At 50.9% G+C, this 16797-nt stretch overlaps 1 protein-coding gene across 3 annotated transcripts in view; it reads right to left on the reverse strand.

The window, feature by feature from the left end:
- Nucleotides 1-12019, reverse strand: part of KIRREL3 (kirre like nephrin family adhesion molecule 3) — a 314724-nt gene extending 302705 nt beyond the window's left edge. For all 3 annotated transcript variants that reach the window (XM_027444097.3, XM_027444096.3, XM_027444095.3), the window contains exon 1: nt 11819-12019. In XM_027444097.3, the coding sequence (XP_027299898.1) occupies nt 11819-11879 (61 nt within the window). In that variant the 5' untranslated portion in view covers nt 11880-12019. The remainder of the gene's footprint in view (nt 1-11818) is intronic.
- Nucleotides 12020-16797: the final 4778 nt, after the last annotated feature.

Raw genomic sequence — 16797 nt, forward strand, 5'->3', positions numbered from 1 at the left:
TCTGCAAAGCGTAGGAGAATGAACAGCAGTGCAGCTTGGAAGGTCCTCTGCAGTCCGAGGTCAGACAGGAGAACCCAAATGCACCCCAATTTTAGCAGGATAAGGCTCTGAACTCTGCTCTAACACAAGCCTCGGGTTCCTTCTCTGGGCTTCCTGACCCACTGACCCCATGGTGTGGGAATTGTGCTCCTCATTGGCCCCACAGCTTGGGCAGAGCAGATGGGAGTCTGCTTGCACTCGCTTCTCCCTCCTACATGCGCGAAATTCTCAACCCACCATTTATCGTATTACATTTTCATTTTAAAGTAAATATCTGTTTTCAATTAGTACTTACTGTGAGGAGCATGCATCACTGAGAACACTTATTTCTCTTCCTTTCATTATTAGATTAGAAGTCGCTCAAGTTTAACTACATTTAACAGCAGCGGGGACGTAACTGTTCTGCAGACGCTAATCCACCTCCCACCTCCGCCCCCCGAAGGGCCAGATCCAGCCAACGCAAGCTGCAGCACCGAGCCCCTGCACCAAGGTGCTGGTGTGCCAGCCCACCGCAGCCCTGCTGAGCCTTGGAGCCCGCCTGCCAGCTCCCAGTACCCTGCCTCGTTGCGTTCCCTTCCTGCCACAAAACCTGAACCCCTCGTGATTTGATCTGTGTAGCCACGATGCCCACATGGATGTCCGCAGGGTTGCATAAAGCGACTAAAACCCAGAGCAGTAGAGACTTGCCCAAAGCCACACAAAAAAGGGTCAAACCCCACATAGCCCAGACTGGCATCTACCTGCTCATTCATCCCCACTTCCACTGGTAAGCAGGTGGGGTTGTGGCTAGCCAACATTTTTTTTCCAAGTCTCCCAAACGTTCCCAGCCTCATCTTCATCCAGCCAAAGCCTTTCCTGCCCAAAAGAGCATCCCTGCTGCCTTCTCAGCTCTCAGCCAGAGCACTCCCAAGCATAATAATACTATTAGACTTTGCTCATTATGCCTCATTTTTATTACATGGCCTCATTAAGTTAAGCCTCTGTAATTTAACTGCATCTCTTGGTCTCCACACGGGGGCTCCAGCTGCGTTTGTCGTCAATCACTATTAAAAACACAGGACAAAAATTACTATTACGCCCATTACTGCCCATCAATCTCTTCAATTGCCTCTTAAGGTCTTCTCTTTACCTGCTCAATGCACCAGGGCCAGACAAATATCATTGGCGCCTTTTTAATATTTCCATATTTTCTAACAATTACAAGCAGATTTTAAGGGGCTTTCGGTAAGGACCAAGTAGGGCCCATGCAGGCACAGAGCACAGGTAGAAAAGTACACGAACAAACCAAGGGAAATCAGCTGTGTCAAGCCAACACCTCACTGCACTGAGCCTACACGAGATGCTTTACAGATCCGGTTAACACTGTCCCAGCATTACGCATCCTGTGACAAATCAACATGCCGTGCAAGCTGTCACGGTGGTTTCATTGGGCAGATCCAAAGGCAAGAAGAGATTTGCATCCATCCCATTTCCAAACCCCAGAGAAGGGTGGCCAAACAGCTTCTACAACAGCTTCCCAGTTCCCTTCACCCATCAGACAAATGGCACTCGCAACAGTCAGTGCACTGAAAAGCACCTTGCCAAGCTCAGTGTTAAGACTGCAAATATCAAAGCGCAATATTTTGACACGTCCACCTTAAAGTTTCCAATCCACCATTCTTGGATGTTTCCTGTTCGACAGCAAGTTTCAGCTGAAAAGAAGAAAAACTTCAGCTTTTCTTCCTGATTTCAAATGAGATGCTTCCACTGGGACAGCAACTCTGATCCACTCAAGTCAGCAGCAGCTTGCACAGGTTACAAGCACTACATGGATTTCTGTGAATGCTTGGGAGAAAGCCAGAGGGAAACCTACCTGCTACAGAGTAATTAGGATGGTGTATGAAGAGTTCCCTACAAGCACCACTGTATAGACCTCATCAGAGAGCATCCAGGCACGTGGCATATGCACAGGGCACTTCTTTCTTTCTTGAGCAAACAGATGTGTTTTACACTCTTCTTCTACTCCTCTACTTGCTTCCAGAAAAAAAAAAAACAAAAAAAAAAACCTGCTTCACCTGGTCATCATGTCCCCCTTCTGGTTTGTTTCCACCATAGAAAACAGGGGAAAAAAGGCAGATTTGGGAGATCACAGATACTACACAAGAAGCTGCGTGGAGATGCTGAGCGAGCGTAGCAGACACCACCTTGATGCAGTCAGCAACTCCCAGAGAAGAAGGGGAAGGTGAGAGGTGTCTGCTGTTCAAAAGGAAACACAACCTCAGGAGGAAGCTTGCATCCAAAGCGTGGCAATGCAAGTGCCCTGCCATTTGCTTCTCTACCCAGCCCATTTGATGGAAGGGGGCTTTGAAGACTTCAAAGGACACCGTGTTCCCTAGCTTATCAAAAGTGTCAATCTTAAACCAATATTATCATTTTAAGTATGACCGGAGCAAAAAGAATCTTCAGAAACCATTCCTGCTGCAAGAGATAGGCACACACAAGATAGAAAAAAATAATAATAAATCCCTCAAACTTACAACACCAAGCAAGACCCCAACTCACATTCAGCCCAGCAGTGCTGCTGCTGCTGCTATCATCACAGATCTGTCAGCAGGTGACATTTACACTGCGCTGGGCTTGACAGAAAAAGGCACTTCTGCTCTCCCATGAAGCTTCCCCCTCCTGCCCTTTCTGAAGCATACATCTCAGCACCATTGACACTAAGCCCCTACACTGCAACCCAAGTGAAGGGGAAGGAACATTTTCCAAGGGGCAGCAGGCAACACAGACAGCCATCATCGCTTTCAAAAACAAAGAAAAAGACTCTGATGTTCACCTTCTGGAGAAGCCCACCCAAGAAACCACGTGGGGTAGGCACCCACCTCAATGACCAACTTACAAACTCAACCTCTGTGTGCTACCCAACAAAAGCATGTGGTAAATCCTCCACCTCTCCAAGGCAGGAGCTGAGTACGGTGTCCTCGATGCGGTGCTCACTCAGGACAGCTTTGGGCACCTGCAGCCTGAGATGGGCTGCTGCAGTTATCTCAGCTGCACTCAGGAACTGAGTCTGTGCAAGTCAAGGCTGAGGGACAGCAGGGCTGAAGATACTTCCCCTGGGGAAGCTTGTGAGCAAGGGAAAACCTTGTCAGTACTGCCTCTCAAGTACTGACAGAATATGTCTATCTTGAGGTTACCAGGCAATTTCCATTATTATGAGTACAAATAAAGGAAATCACAAGAAATCTACCCTCTGCCAGTAAGGCAGGCTTCAGCTTAGGCACAAGGAGTTAATTTACAGCCACTCAAAGCTTTGATATCTTAAACCTTTCCAGTCTCTGGACAAGACGAGGAATAAGCATAGACAGTGTCAGACTGTGATCAGGAGGACAAAACACTGCAAACAGCTGTGCCTAATTTTAGCATCTGTTGGTGCTGTTTCTTCAGCACTTGGGAAGGGGCGGGGGGGGCAGCCCTGTCACTCCCAGCTTATTAAAGACACAGCCAGAAGAAGAGAGGAGTGTTAAACCTCACCCTGAGATTAGCTCATGGGAAAGAGCAAAAGAGTAAAAAGCCACCCAGCAAGGCACCACCAACCAGCGATGGCATCCGCTTGCTGCGGGTCACCCCATACCCCCTCACTCCCCAGTGCACAGGCTGTTTGTCACCTCTGCCTGCTGTGCCACCGGGCTTGGGCACAATTATCACCAGTGGGTCTGGTACGGCCCCTCGTACCCTTCCTATACCCTCACCCCTGCTGCTTTTTGAGCAACGTGATGGCATCTGCACCACTGCTACATGCTGCTCCCTGGCAGTGTCACCCCACAATCTGCCCTATTCCTTAGGGGTTGATAGGAGACGTGTCCAACCATGCTAGAGGGTGACCAGTGCTCTTCTCCCACCACACCCTCAGCAGCATCCCTGCAGCCCAGGACGGGGAAGGGACTGGGGTGCCAGACACAGGCTTGTTGGACCCACCAGGTCTCCTTGTGCCTCTCTCCAAAGGCGCCTGGTGCTGGCAGCTTGGAGCTGGCTGCATGGCTCCATGCAAGCGCTGCTGCTGCCACCGCCAGGCTGAACTGAAAAAGTGAGGATACAAACGGCATCAGCTCTGCCAGGTGACCTGCTTTGGTATTCTAGATACTTGGGCACTCCTACCCCTACGGACCCCCAGTGCTCCCTGCCCGTGGTCTGAATTTAAGACACCCCACAGGTCCTCGAGCTGCTTCTTCAGCACTATAAATGCGCAGCCTAACGAGGCGAAAGCCGCAGTTATATGCAGCTCCATGGACCAGAAGCAAAGCCTCCGACTGCTCACAGGGGCTCCTAGGACGTGACTGCGATCTCTGCTCAAGTCACCTGGAACAACAACGGCCAGTCATTAAAATACACACTCCACAGGGCAGCAAGCCCACACGGACCGGAGGCAGAGAGAGGCACCAGAGGAGCTGATAAGGCTCATCTGACTGCTAACGATTTTGTCTACAGTTATTCTCATGCAGCTGGGAACAAGCGACTGTAGTCAGCTACTTGCCAGCTGGGGAGAAAGCAGCAGTTCTGCACTGCTGGGGATGGAGATTTGTCCAGCTCAGCCCCCCACTGTGCTCCCACATTTTCTCTCCCTGCTGGCAGAAGGCACAAAGCTTGCCACAGACCTACCAAGTCAGCACCAAGTGACATCTCCGGGTGACTGGTGGGGATGCAAAGGGAGGGCTGGTAAAGAGCAGGGCTTCTTGCACAAGCAGCTTGAGAAAAGGATTTGAGCTTCTGCTGACAACGAAGCAGCGCCTTAACGTGCTGGCTGGATTTAGTTCCCTTTAAAGCAGCTAGGTCCCCTTGCCTGCTTGGCAGAGAGAAACTATTGCAGCTGAAGGTAGAGCAGCCAGAGGTTACCATCTCCCCTCATCTATCTTCACATGCCTAAGCCTTGCCAGCATGGACTAACGATGGCCTGCACCACAGCAGCTTTGGGAAACCTTCAGCCATAGGCAAGCGTGGAGCTTACAGACACGTTGCCCACTGCAGAGCAGGCAGCAGCCAAGCCTCAGCTCTCAGCCCCACTTCCTAGGGACAGCAAATGGCAGCCAAGCGGCTCCCAGTTTGCACTGGAAATGACAGAGGCAGATCCATCTGCGAGCTGGTGCCTGGACACACATGCACCGGTGTCCAGGTATCTCCACCTGCCCGAGCCAACACTGCCCAAACCAAATTTTCTGCTGCGGACTGCCAGCCAGCATTAATGATGCCCATCTCTACCCCCTGGGCATCCAGGTACCGTCACACAACGCGGCTCCTTCCAGCCCACGCTCGCAGCAGAGACGTGAATTCCCTCCTGTTGTCACTGCCACACCGGCCATTATGCAAGTTCGGCTGTCTTAACTTGTTGCAGAGCACACAAGTGGGGCTGACATTTATTTAATCCTCATAGTAATGTTGACTGTGTACTTACTGAAACACCTCATGCTTATGGAAGACATTTGTTTCCAAGCAGCTTATGCTAAATTGCAGTGATATAAAGGAAACACTTATCCAATATTGACATTTACTGACTGGCAGCATACAGCTTGAATACTCATTTATGCTAGTGGAGGGGGGGCAGGGTAAAGTCTGAGAAGTCCCTTCTTTCTCATCTTTTAACGAGTTAGGCAATATCAACACATGAATACCTACCCAAAACGTAAGGTGGGACTACAAACCCAGCAGCTTCTCCCACTCACTCCTTGCCTGGGGGAAAATAAAGTAATACTGGACCTATAGCACAGAGCTTTGATCCTTCATCCAACAGTAAGTTTAAGAAACTTTATCCCTTCCACCTTCAGTGCACATTTAATCTATAATTAGCAAGGTTCCTGTAGCTCACCACATGTGTCCTGCTCAGCGGCACACATTCAAAAAAATAAAAAAAAAAACTGAACTTTTTGTGTATTTCCCTTCTCACAAAGACAGGGTTGTTCACCCAAAGAGCACCTGACATTTTCAATCCTTAGGTGCTGTAGCATCCAGCCAGACCCTGGCATACCCAGAGAAGGCACACACCACATGGCAGTGCCACTTGCCACACTGAAAATGACAACAAGAGGCCCAAGAACATGAACTCATGAGTACCCAAAGGTGAGTTATCCATGAGCTGACCACATACATACCCAGCCTGTGCAGCAATTCCACCAAGCACAATGTAATTGGAAACAAAAGACAGCATCTATTATCCTAGCTGAAAGTCTGATGTGCTTGCACCAATGGATAACGAACAGCAGTTATGGCAGAGCCCTCAAAAACAATTATATCCTGCTCCACTGCGAGAGCCCCAAATGGTACAGACCAAAAGCTTGCTGTAGCTTCCATTGCAAGTGGGGGCGTTGAATGAACACACTAAGACAAGATCTCATCCTGAAGTTAGCATCTGAATTTAACAATGCAAGTGTTCCACCTCCTACTTGCATAGCATGTGACAAAAAGAGGCAGGAGCTGAGAACCCACTGCCAGAGGTACAGCTCAAAGATTATTTCAGTAATCAGCTGCTTAATACAGCACAGTAAAAGGAAGAGCCGTGTAAAAGCCCAGTGACCTGCAGCTCCTCCTGGTCCACTTTGGAGGCTGCTACTGCTGCCAGGGAGAGGCGAAAACAAGCTGGTTGTTTGTTGCATTGCTGGTGGGACCCAGTCTGACCATACTCAAAGGCATATCCAGCCAGGACAGCAGGCAGGCCACCATTTCCAAGACCAGAACCCAGTGCTTGCTCTGTCCCACCACAACCCACAGATCAGAAGTGGATTTTCTCCTCTTCCCTCTCCCAATAGCCTGGAGCAGAGGCATGCCCTAGGGTGCAGTGAAGCAGGGACCAGAAATGCTTGAGTTCTGGGTGCATGTCAGAATCCCACTGTTCAAACCTTGCCTGGGAAGAGCAGCTCAGGCTTTAAGCTTAGGTTCTTCGCAGCCAAAAGAAGTCCTGTGCTTTTCCTGGCATGTTTGAAGGTAATACCACAGGCCATGGACTCACACCCCCCTGCAGGAACCGGGACCCCTGCCAGCCCCAAGGCAGGGTAGACCACCTTAAAAGCTTACAGCTTCCCCAACTGCCTCAAATCCCAGAAAAGAAAAAATAAAAAAAAAGCTGGAGACTGATTTACAACCAATTTGTTTCACTACCTATTGATTTATAAAATAAGCTTGCACACAGTCACTGCTGTTCCGTGTCTCTCCGTCCACAAGCAGCACCCAATGAAGTCATGGGAAGACTGGCGTTGCTCCTGAACAGAAGCTAAATTAGGGCCTTCATCAATTGTTGTTATAAAATCGCTGGTCTTAAAATAAATTAATAAAAATAAAGGAGAGAGAAAAGCTGTTAAATCCTACTGGAAAGAGCTGGGAAGTGATGTAAAGCCAGTTCTCCAGCCGCTATTTCATCCAGTCCCTCCACCCAGCATGCTGAGGAGCTGAATGCCAGGAGCACGGTACAAACTTACAGAACTGATCATTAAATCAGAGGTTTGAAGTGAGCCACGCTCTCCCTCACAGTCTGCTTGTAAGAAAACAGTTTATTCAAAGACCTTGATCCTCAGCCAACTCACAACCTAAGGAGCACGTCAGCCTCTCCCCTTTATTTACGGCTACAAAAGAAGAAGAGCATTAAGCCTTTCTATTCTAACATATGCAGCCCGAGTACAGAGAGCCTGGAAGCTGGTGACACGCAGCGCTGGTAACCTGTCAGGCCTTTCAGCACATGCTCCTGCTCCGACTGGTGTCCCTGTAAAAGGACAGGAAAGCCCCGAACCAGCCATCACCTGCCCGAAATGTGCTGTGCAAGGTGTGCAAGCTGCCCGAGACCTCCGCGCCACCTTGGAAGGGGAAGGCGGTCGGGTATGCAGCGTTAGCATCAGGGCAGGTGTTTCTCCTCGCTTTCCTCCCTCTGGCAAAGGGCACCTGAACAAAGGCACGGCTCCTCCCTTGTGGGCTTTTCAAATCTCTGAAACCTTGCGAGAAAGCCAGCCTGAGCAAAGTTGGCTGCGGTCTGCCTGTGAATCTCGCTGCAGGAGGTACAGAAGGAAAATGGGGAAGCGTGCACGAATTAAATTGTGTTAAGATAGACATTGGAGGAGGCAATCCTGCACTGTTCCCCCAGGACAGAACCACCTGGATGGCACTTCAGGACCACCCGTATACTTCCCTACCAGCCTCCCAGAGCAGAGAGTCACCTGCTGGGTTTAGGAAATGGGCTGAGGCATTTCCCTTGCACAGCTGCCCTGCTCTCTGCAGGGCAGGGGAACCAACTTTAAGGAGGGATTGCCACACCACAGACTTCCTAGCTTCTCATTAGCAGGCTCTGCTTTGGCCCGTGGTTGCTGAAGGCAGGACAGCTCTGAGTGCCCCTTGCACTCTCCAGGCTCAGTGCGGAGCAGTCACCAGCCCTCGTGCATGCACCTACCTCCCCGCAGGCTGGCATTTTTGTTCCCTGAAACCTTCCTCAGGCTCCCCTGGCCACAGGTAATGGTGGTGGGTGGGATTGGTCTGGTTTCACTCATCAGCTTAATTCTACCTTTCTCACCTGGGGCCTGATGACAAGCCACTAAAGCCACTAGGAAGCTGAGCTACTGCTGCAAATAATGGGTCCCTCTGACAGAAGATCCTGGTTTGATTGCCAGGAATTTACTTTATGAAGGAACCCAGCAATCTGCGATGGAGGAAATCATACCCTGAAACACCCAGAGAACTTGGTATTCATCACCCTGAGGGAAAGCAAACATGTCTTTGGAAAGAGTTTCCTAGACAGGCAGGAGTCTTCCCATCCAAGATAAATTTCAGATCCTGCCAAATTCATATAGGTTATTACAATGCAGGGCACCAAGAGGAGGCGGCGGCTGTGTGTGTGTCTTCAGGGCTGCTCCTTCCCCCAGCCTGGCCACTTTCCCCAGTTGCTTCCAGTCTCACTCAGTTCAGATGAGGCCAGAGCACTGGGAGGGCAAGCAATTCACCAGCCAGAGGTAAGGGCAGCTGGTTTCATGGCAGCAGCGATTGCTTCTCACAGAGGGGCACTACACGGCTCGTCTCAGCAGGAGGCAAGTCCTGCCGTGACTTCATCTCGCCTTGCAGCAGAGCCGTGCTCCAGGAACAGGTCCTGGGGGCCAGACAGAAGAGCGGGTAGAAGCGGGGGAAAGACAGCCTTGTAGGAAAACACCGAGCCGGCAACTTTCGGAGAAAGAAATCAGGCTGCTTCGGACCATGTGCACGGATGAAAGTCCAGGAAAGGCACTTTGTTCTTCCTGCGTCACCTCAAGAGAGGCACAGAAGCCAGCTGCAGGAGTTCCTCCTCCCTGACCGGTGCTCGTGCTCAGAGCCCGGCTGCCACAGCACCAGGCAGGGAGCCCCCAGCACCTTTCCTGCGAGCTCAGCACCAGCCCAAGTCCCAGCCTGCAGGGCTGAAACAGCAGGAAGCTGGCGTGCCACAAGGAGGCACAGGGCCCGTCAAGTACGAACCCAAGGGCACAGATTTGGTGAGGGAAAATGCCCTTTTCACAGAGGGGCTTTGGTGTAAGGGAGGTTGTTGGTTTTTTAAGCTAGTATCTGGACCATAGATCCTGAGAGAGGTTTTCTGCAGAGATCATCCTCCCATGCAGGCTGCCCTTGGCTCAGAGGATTGTAAGTCCTGCCTGCCTTATTGTGGCAAATCCCTGCAAGCCACTTTGCTTTTCCAGGCAAGCAAACGCAGCCCTGCCTTCCCCTTGCTCACAGAAAGGAGCCACTGAAACTCCTTATTGGCAGGGTCAAGCCATTTTAATTATTCCTTCAAGTGAGTTTTGGCCCACCAGCTCCCTCCAAAGTAGAGCACAGCCACCCTCTGGATGCACACATCGCATCCCCTCCTGCAGCCCCTGCTGCTACAAGCCCTGTTGCCCCCCAGGAGCAAGTGCCACATCAGGACATACCAGGGGAAGCAAATACAACATATGCTAGAAAATAAGCTTCCGTTCCTACATCCAGGCCACTCTTTCCCCAGACCACCATGTGGTTTAAGGAATCTTTTGCATTAAAGCCTGTTAGGGATCTTTTACATGGCTTCACCCCAAAGGGAAAAAACACAAGGCTGCTGACAGCCCCCTTCCCACGTACTGCAAGCAGCAACTCCACAGAGATGCATTTGGTTCTTCCTGCAGGAGCAAACAGCCTGAAATGCTCGCCAAGGCACCGTCTCCCTGCCTCGTAAGCCGGCATGAATAAGCAAGGTACCAGATGCATGCTCCTGACGGTGCAGACGGGGAGACAAATCAACTGAGCTCCAGCTATGCACAGCAGAGCCGAGGCAGCTTTCGAACACAAGCACTATTAAAAAGTGCATTAGCCCTTATTAAAAATAATGGCTGCAGAAGGGAAGAGGAGGGGGAGAAAAACAGAAACAAATCCCCGCTGGATCTGAGACAAACTTCTTCGGCTGTGCTAGCAAACTGCCATTTGACCTGCAGGGAGTTGAGTTATTCAGGGGAGCAGGGAGAGAAACAAGAAGGCCAGGATAAGCTTCCAAATTGCTTCTATCCCCGGACCTGCTGCTGCCCTGCTGTACCAGGGAGAGTTCAAATTTGTTCAGCCAGAAATCTACATGGAAGACACAGTGGGTTTCTTTTGTGCAGAAGCAAAGGCGAATGCAAACACAGCTTTCTCCCTGAAGGAATATTAGTACAAGCAGAGAGAGGGAAAGAGAAAAGGGGAAGGGAGGGCAGAGCAAGAGCTCAGCATCGCATCCAAGCCAAGGAAGAGAAGCAGTAAGGACAAGCAGAAGTGCAACCACCTCTAAACACGGCTTCCCTGCCCAGTGAACAGGGGGAACGCAGTGTATGGTGGGGGATGTTCAGCAGCAGTGTCTGGCTGAGCAAAAAACCAGCTGCCCACTGAGAAGCTCCACTCTCTCCAAAAGTTTTATCCTTCATTTAATCAACAGATGGACTAGCTGCGTGGGTTTTTTCTTTCCTTTTTTTTTTTAAAGCAACCCCAAGCCATACCCTGACAAAAGCAGCCCTGGCTTGGGGACCACGGCAGCGTGCCACAGATGGCATTTGGCTCCAGCACGGCGAAGGGATGAGCAGCAGACAGAAAGAGGCTCGGCTCTGGCTCTAGCTCTAGCTCCGCGTCCTCCACAGGTGACGGATAGCCCAGGGACCAGGCACGCAGCAGCACGGTGGATGCATCTTCCCAAACCGCCCCCAAAACCCTTCTGTTTGGGCTGAGGACAAGCCAGCAGCAAAGTTACCGAGGAAATTCCTGCAGATTCCCGAGCTCCTTTCCCCGCTCCTGTGCTGCCAGGGAGGTGGGAGCTGGATGTACCCCCCCCAACGCCCCCCAAAACTAAAATCGCAGGGGTTCCCCCTTCTCGGCTGGCTGCTTTCACAGCAACTGTCCGTGTCCCCCCCCCGAGCAAAGCGCTCCCCAGCCCTGCAGCCAGCGGCAATCCCGGGCTGCAGCCAGCCCCTGCTGCCCCCAAAGCACCCAGCATCGCCCCCCCACCACCCCACCCCAGCACCATCACCGGGGGGGCTGTTGCTGAGCAATGCCATGTTTACACACAACCACGATCTAATTAGCGGAGCCGGAGCAGAAAGAACTCATTTGCATGCTAAAGATACATTTTTTTAAGGCAGGGATGCGTGCAAAAAAAATTTTTTTTTTTAAAGAAAAAACACAAAAGAACTCCGCAACCCCCCAACCCCCCCCTTCTCCGTCCTCCCCTGTGCGCCGAGCACCAAACACACCCGGGGGTCGCACGGGGGGACCGAGGAGGGGGCTCTGGAAACTAAAGTGCGGCGCCGGCTCCTACCGTGGCTGAGGAGGAAGCAGGCGAGCAGGAGGAGGAGGAGGTCTGCCTGGAAAGCGCTCATTCCTCAGGGTGGGCTCGGCGCCGGGGGTAGGGGGGCCCCGCTGCTGCCGCTGCCGCCGCCGGCGGGGGGCTCAGGCCGCCGCCGCCGCCCGCCGGCTCCGCTCGCCCGGCTCCATCGCTGCCGCCGCCCCCCAGCTCCTCCCCCGGCAGCGCTGCCTTGAGTGGCCCGGCTCGGGGAGGGAGGGAGGGAGGGATGGGGCGAGGGGGAGTAACTTGCGCGCAGCCCAGGCTCGCCCACTCCCCCCCCAGACTCCGGCTTTGGGGAGGGAAGGGGGTGGGAGGGCTAAATCCCCCCCCCCCGCTTTCCATCCAATAAAATTAAATTCATTCAATTAAATCGTGGTGGCTGCAAAGTTGGGGTGTGGGGGGGATTATGCGGAGGCGGGCGCAGGTATTTCTGCAGCACAGTAAGGGAGCAGCGATGCACGCAGCTCTATGTGTATCCCCCCCCCCCAACCTTTAACTTTAGGGGGGCCGCCCCTCAGCGCCCCTACACCCCCCTGTAGGGCAGCCCGGGCTCTTCCAGGTGTGTTTGGGGGGACTACACTGAGCTGCCCCCCTCAAATCGTGCCATGGGGGAGGCCAAAAATCCCTTATCCCCCCCCCGGGGACCTCCTCTGCCCGTCCTCGCATATATGCTTGAGGGGAGGGATGGATCTTCCAAGAGGGGCACACGGGACTGCTGCCTTGTCCTTTCAATGACTGCCGCTTTTCATCTTTCAGGCCTTTCTTTTTTTTTTTTTTTTTTTTAATCACTAAATTTTTACCCAGCGAGAGTTTAGGGACAGAAAATCAAAATAAATAAAAGCGTTTCTTACCACCACGCTTCGCCCGGCTGGGGCACCCCATGCCTCCATCTCCAAGTCCGAGAGGGGCATGTGGGCAGCTGAGCGCAATTAGAAAAATGAGCGTTAGAAAGTAATTACAGCTGTGGACTCTAATTACTTACTGCTGTGCTGAAAGGTGAACTTCAAAGGGGGCTGGCACAGCTCTTCATGCTGCGTCTGGAGCTTCTGTGAGTGCCTGTCTCAGATAGAGCCTGGCTTTGTGGCTACCTGCGCTAAATGGGGATAACTTTCCAAAACGTGCCTGTGTTAACAAGCTAAACTGGGTTAAAACTGCTCTGGGAGCACTACAGACCTGGGATTTAGTGATTGAAGCTGTGGGGTCTCAGCCTCACGTTTGCGTGCTTTGCTCGCTGGGGGGGGAGGCAGTCACCCTGGAAATGATGGTGGTTTTGTTTCTTTTATAATAAATAATTTAAAATAAAATCTAAGAAGTAAAGCCTATTTGATTTTTGTACGTGCATGCTGCTTTTCCCATCCTTCCCTGCCTGCGTACCTGCCAACTGCTTTGAGAAAGATACAGAATGGGGGATAGGGGCTTGCAGCTATTGTGTGTCTGCATCTTCCCATGGGGCTAACAGGGCTGGTGGCACCCTGGGCTGTATTTTCACTATTTCTGAACTTGCCTGGGACAGGTCCCTTTAGCTCCAATCCTTGCAGGGGTTCTGGCAGTGGTTGTGGCCACCAAGACGTTTCTGTGCGTGCCACATGAGGTGTCAGGCAGGGCTGGGGAGCAGCAGCGGTGCAGTATTTTTCTGGTAGCAGTGCTGATTTAAATGCACATTGAATTACAGGCTAAAATGCTCAATGCCTGATTTCAGTGGGAATTAGATTTCTAAATAATTCTTGGGCTTTCCTGTTGTGTTTTAGTTTAATCTGCAAAATGCTGTTTGCTTGCAGACTATGGGTACTAATGCATATTAAGGCTGCTACACATGTAGGACTTTTCTGCGAAGCTTCAGAACTCCATTAACATTTTCATGGCAATTTCTTTTTCTTTCCCTATCCACAAAGAATATTATTTCTTGCCTGCATTAAAAACAGTTGATTTTTTAACTTCTAGGAAAAGAGAATAGTTTTCTTTTTATTTCCTTCCCAGTGAAAACATTTCAGCTGGAAAATTCTCATCATTGTAATACTGACCTTTGCAAAGGGCTTTAAATCCTTGAATGAAAGTAGCATGTAAGTGCGAAGTTTTATTAACTGATTATCTCTGCGGTTTTGACTACATTGGTAGTCAAATTTGATTTAGAGGACTAGGCAGTTGTACTGTGCATGTAAAAATCAAGCTTCTGACATAATTTTGGTTTGCTGGAGCAGAAAAAGGGCTGAGGCCCTCCGGCCGCACCTTGGAGCGGATGACTGAGGGGGGGTGGTTGCCTCAGTGTGTGGCTGCTGGAGACAAAATCACATGCAGACGGATCATTTCAGTGCTCTTCCTGGGTGCCTCATTTAGATCTGCTGTGTTTTCCATGAGGAAATGAACTGTGGAGGGGTGAAGGCCTTTGGGTGAGCTGGTAAGCTGGAGATGAACAAACCCAACCTCATCTGTGGGAGAGGTTCCTGGTCCCTTCGTATCACCCTTCTTCCAGACCTCGCTGTGGTGGGGCCACGTGGACGTCCTCCCTCTGCCCCTGCAACCTGCCCTGTGCAATGTCTGACTTCAAAAAGCAATCCTAGCAACCGGGAAAAGCAGCTGATCTGCCTTCTTTTGACTTCTGAAAGTCAAAGGGGACAAACCAGGTGCGTTTCCCCCCCCCCCCCCCATTTTTGTTTTAATTTTCTCTCCCTCTCTATTTTTTTTTTTTCCCCGCCTGGTATTCCACATTGACAAGTGCAGTAGATATGAAACATCACAACAATGAAAGCGAATACTTTTCACATGCCTTTGACTCTTACTTCCAGGCTATTTACCGAGAAGTGCAAGAAACAAAATGTTCTGAAATACTGCAGCAAAATGGAGAAAAAAAAAAAAGAGAGAGAGAGAATAATATAAAACACGCAAGCAACTTGATAAAAATGAAGCAATATTGACAGAAAATGGAGTTTTAAACAGCAGGACAACAGCAACTCAGATGGATTTCATTCTTGGGTATTACAACGCTAAGCCAGGCACCTGGAAGAGGGTGGGGGGAGGGAAATAATCACACATTTCCCTGCTTCATACAATCTTTTCCTTGCCTTTTAAACACACATATGGTAAGTGAAGTCTGTGCATGGTCCTGCTGTTAAAACACTGACCAGGACTCGGAGGCTTTCCCTGCCAGCTTTTCCTGTGGCCACCTCACGCTGCCTCAGTGTCCCCCCCGCACAGTGCTGCTCACGTTTCTTGCTCGTTTGCAGGGGAAAGGCTTTGATGCATGCGCTGGCAAATAGTTATCAAGCAAACTTATTTGGGTGGTGGGATGGAGAAGGGAGCAGTCAGCCCTCCAGATAACAGCTCCTGGAGCAATGCACAGCCTTTGTCACGTCCTGGGAGGCCTCACAGCTCCTTCACCGCATGTTTTGGGACCGAGGGGTGCTGTAGGGATGCATCGGTGGGCAGCCACCTTCACAAAGCCCCTGGCTCTGCAATCCCCGAGGCTCGAGGGGTGTTTGCAGCACTCCAGCACCGCACGCAGCTCTGGTTTTATGGGTGACCCTGTCCAGAAGGTGCCAGTTTCTTCCCACAGACCTCCATGGACCCTCCTTGAAACCAACCCAGTGAGAGGCTGGGGACGCAGATAAGGGGCAATGCCCGGGCCCTTTTTGCCGCCTACTTCTTTCTCTCTCTGCCGTGTGGATGGCTGCCAAAAGTCTCTGCTTGTGGCACTTGATAAAGCTCTTGTACAGCAGGTCCAGGAACAGTACGGGGAGAGGAAGGCAGGCCCTGCCAACAGCCAGGGGGGAAAGGTGCTGAGGCTTCGGGGGTTAAATGCAAAAAATAAAAGCACTTGGATGACATTTTTGTTTCACGGGGAAAAGCAAGGTGGCTTGGGTTACAGCTGCAAACGTGGCCAGATACCCTGGCTGGTGGGTGCCTTGTTAGGTTTGCCTACCATAATCAAGTTTGGTCTCCCAACCATCCTCGCAATACTTTGATGCAGACTTTCATGCAGGTTGTTTAATGCTAAGTTATTTTAATGTCATGCTTTGCATTCAGCCGGCTGTCTGCTTTTATGTCAACGGTCCCTGCAATGCAAGGTTAAAATAGCTGAGTTGAGCCACTGCAATTTTGTGCATGGGTAGTCTGAATGCATCTCAGCCTGTTTCTGGAAGCAGGGGGCTGTGGGGCTCTGCAAAGGGGTTTATATTTAATAAATAGGCATTGCTCCCAAGCTCTGGGGTGAAACTGCACATCCTGGGCCCCCACCGTGATTGGCACCATGTGCACACCCTGTGATCTGAACAGGCACAGCAAGCACCAGAAATCCGTTCAGCAAACCTGCTCCCGTGAAATTTTCAGCTCCTCTGTCCAGATGTGTCCATTTTTTATTTTTTTTTATTTTTTTTTATTTTTTTTGGAATCAGCTCTGTGTGAGGCTGTGGGCTGCTGTAAGAGGAATGGGGCCAGGTTTCGCCCTGGGCAGTTGGGCCTCGGAGGTCCCCATCCGATCCCGACCTTTCCCAGGCCCCATAAAAATTCCCAGCTCAGCAGGTCCTTGGGGCCAGCAGGGAGCTCCACAGCTCCTCCCGTGGTCTGCAGGAGAGGAGCTGCCTGCTGCAGAATGCCAAGGAAACTATTTGGTGGAGCGCTGGACACAGGCAGACCCCGTCCTCTGTGCCAGTTATGGCTTTTAACATCCTTTTGTGCTGTTTTCATCCCACAAGCTCTTTCAGAAACCTGGCCTGGACTTAGTGGCTATAGAGAAGACGGGCGGATGTACAAAAAATCCCCTGGAAATGAATGAGTTGCAAAGAGTTAAATGGAACATTTGTATAAAAACAATGAATCCCATTTTTGCTTGATTGGCACTTAATTAGGCCCATGTCCTTTTGCTGCCACTGCAATCAGATTGGAGAAGAATGGGAAGCTTCCACACTGTTATATTTATCTCAAGATTACAAGATTTCAATTTTTTTTCAATGCAAATG

This window comes from Anas platyrhynchos, chromosome 25 (assembly GCF_047663525.1).
Source record: "Anas platyrhynchos isolate ZD024472 breed Pekin duck chromosome 25, IASCAAS_PekinDuck_T2T, whole genome shotgun sequence".
Classification (NCBI taxonomy): domain Eukaryota; kingdom Metazoa; phylum Chordata; class Aves; order Anseriformes; family Anatidae; genus Anas; species Anas platyrhynchos.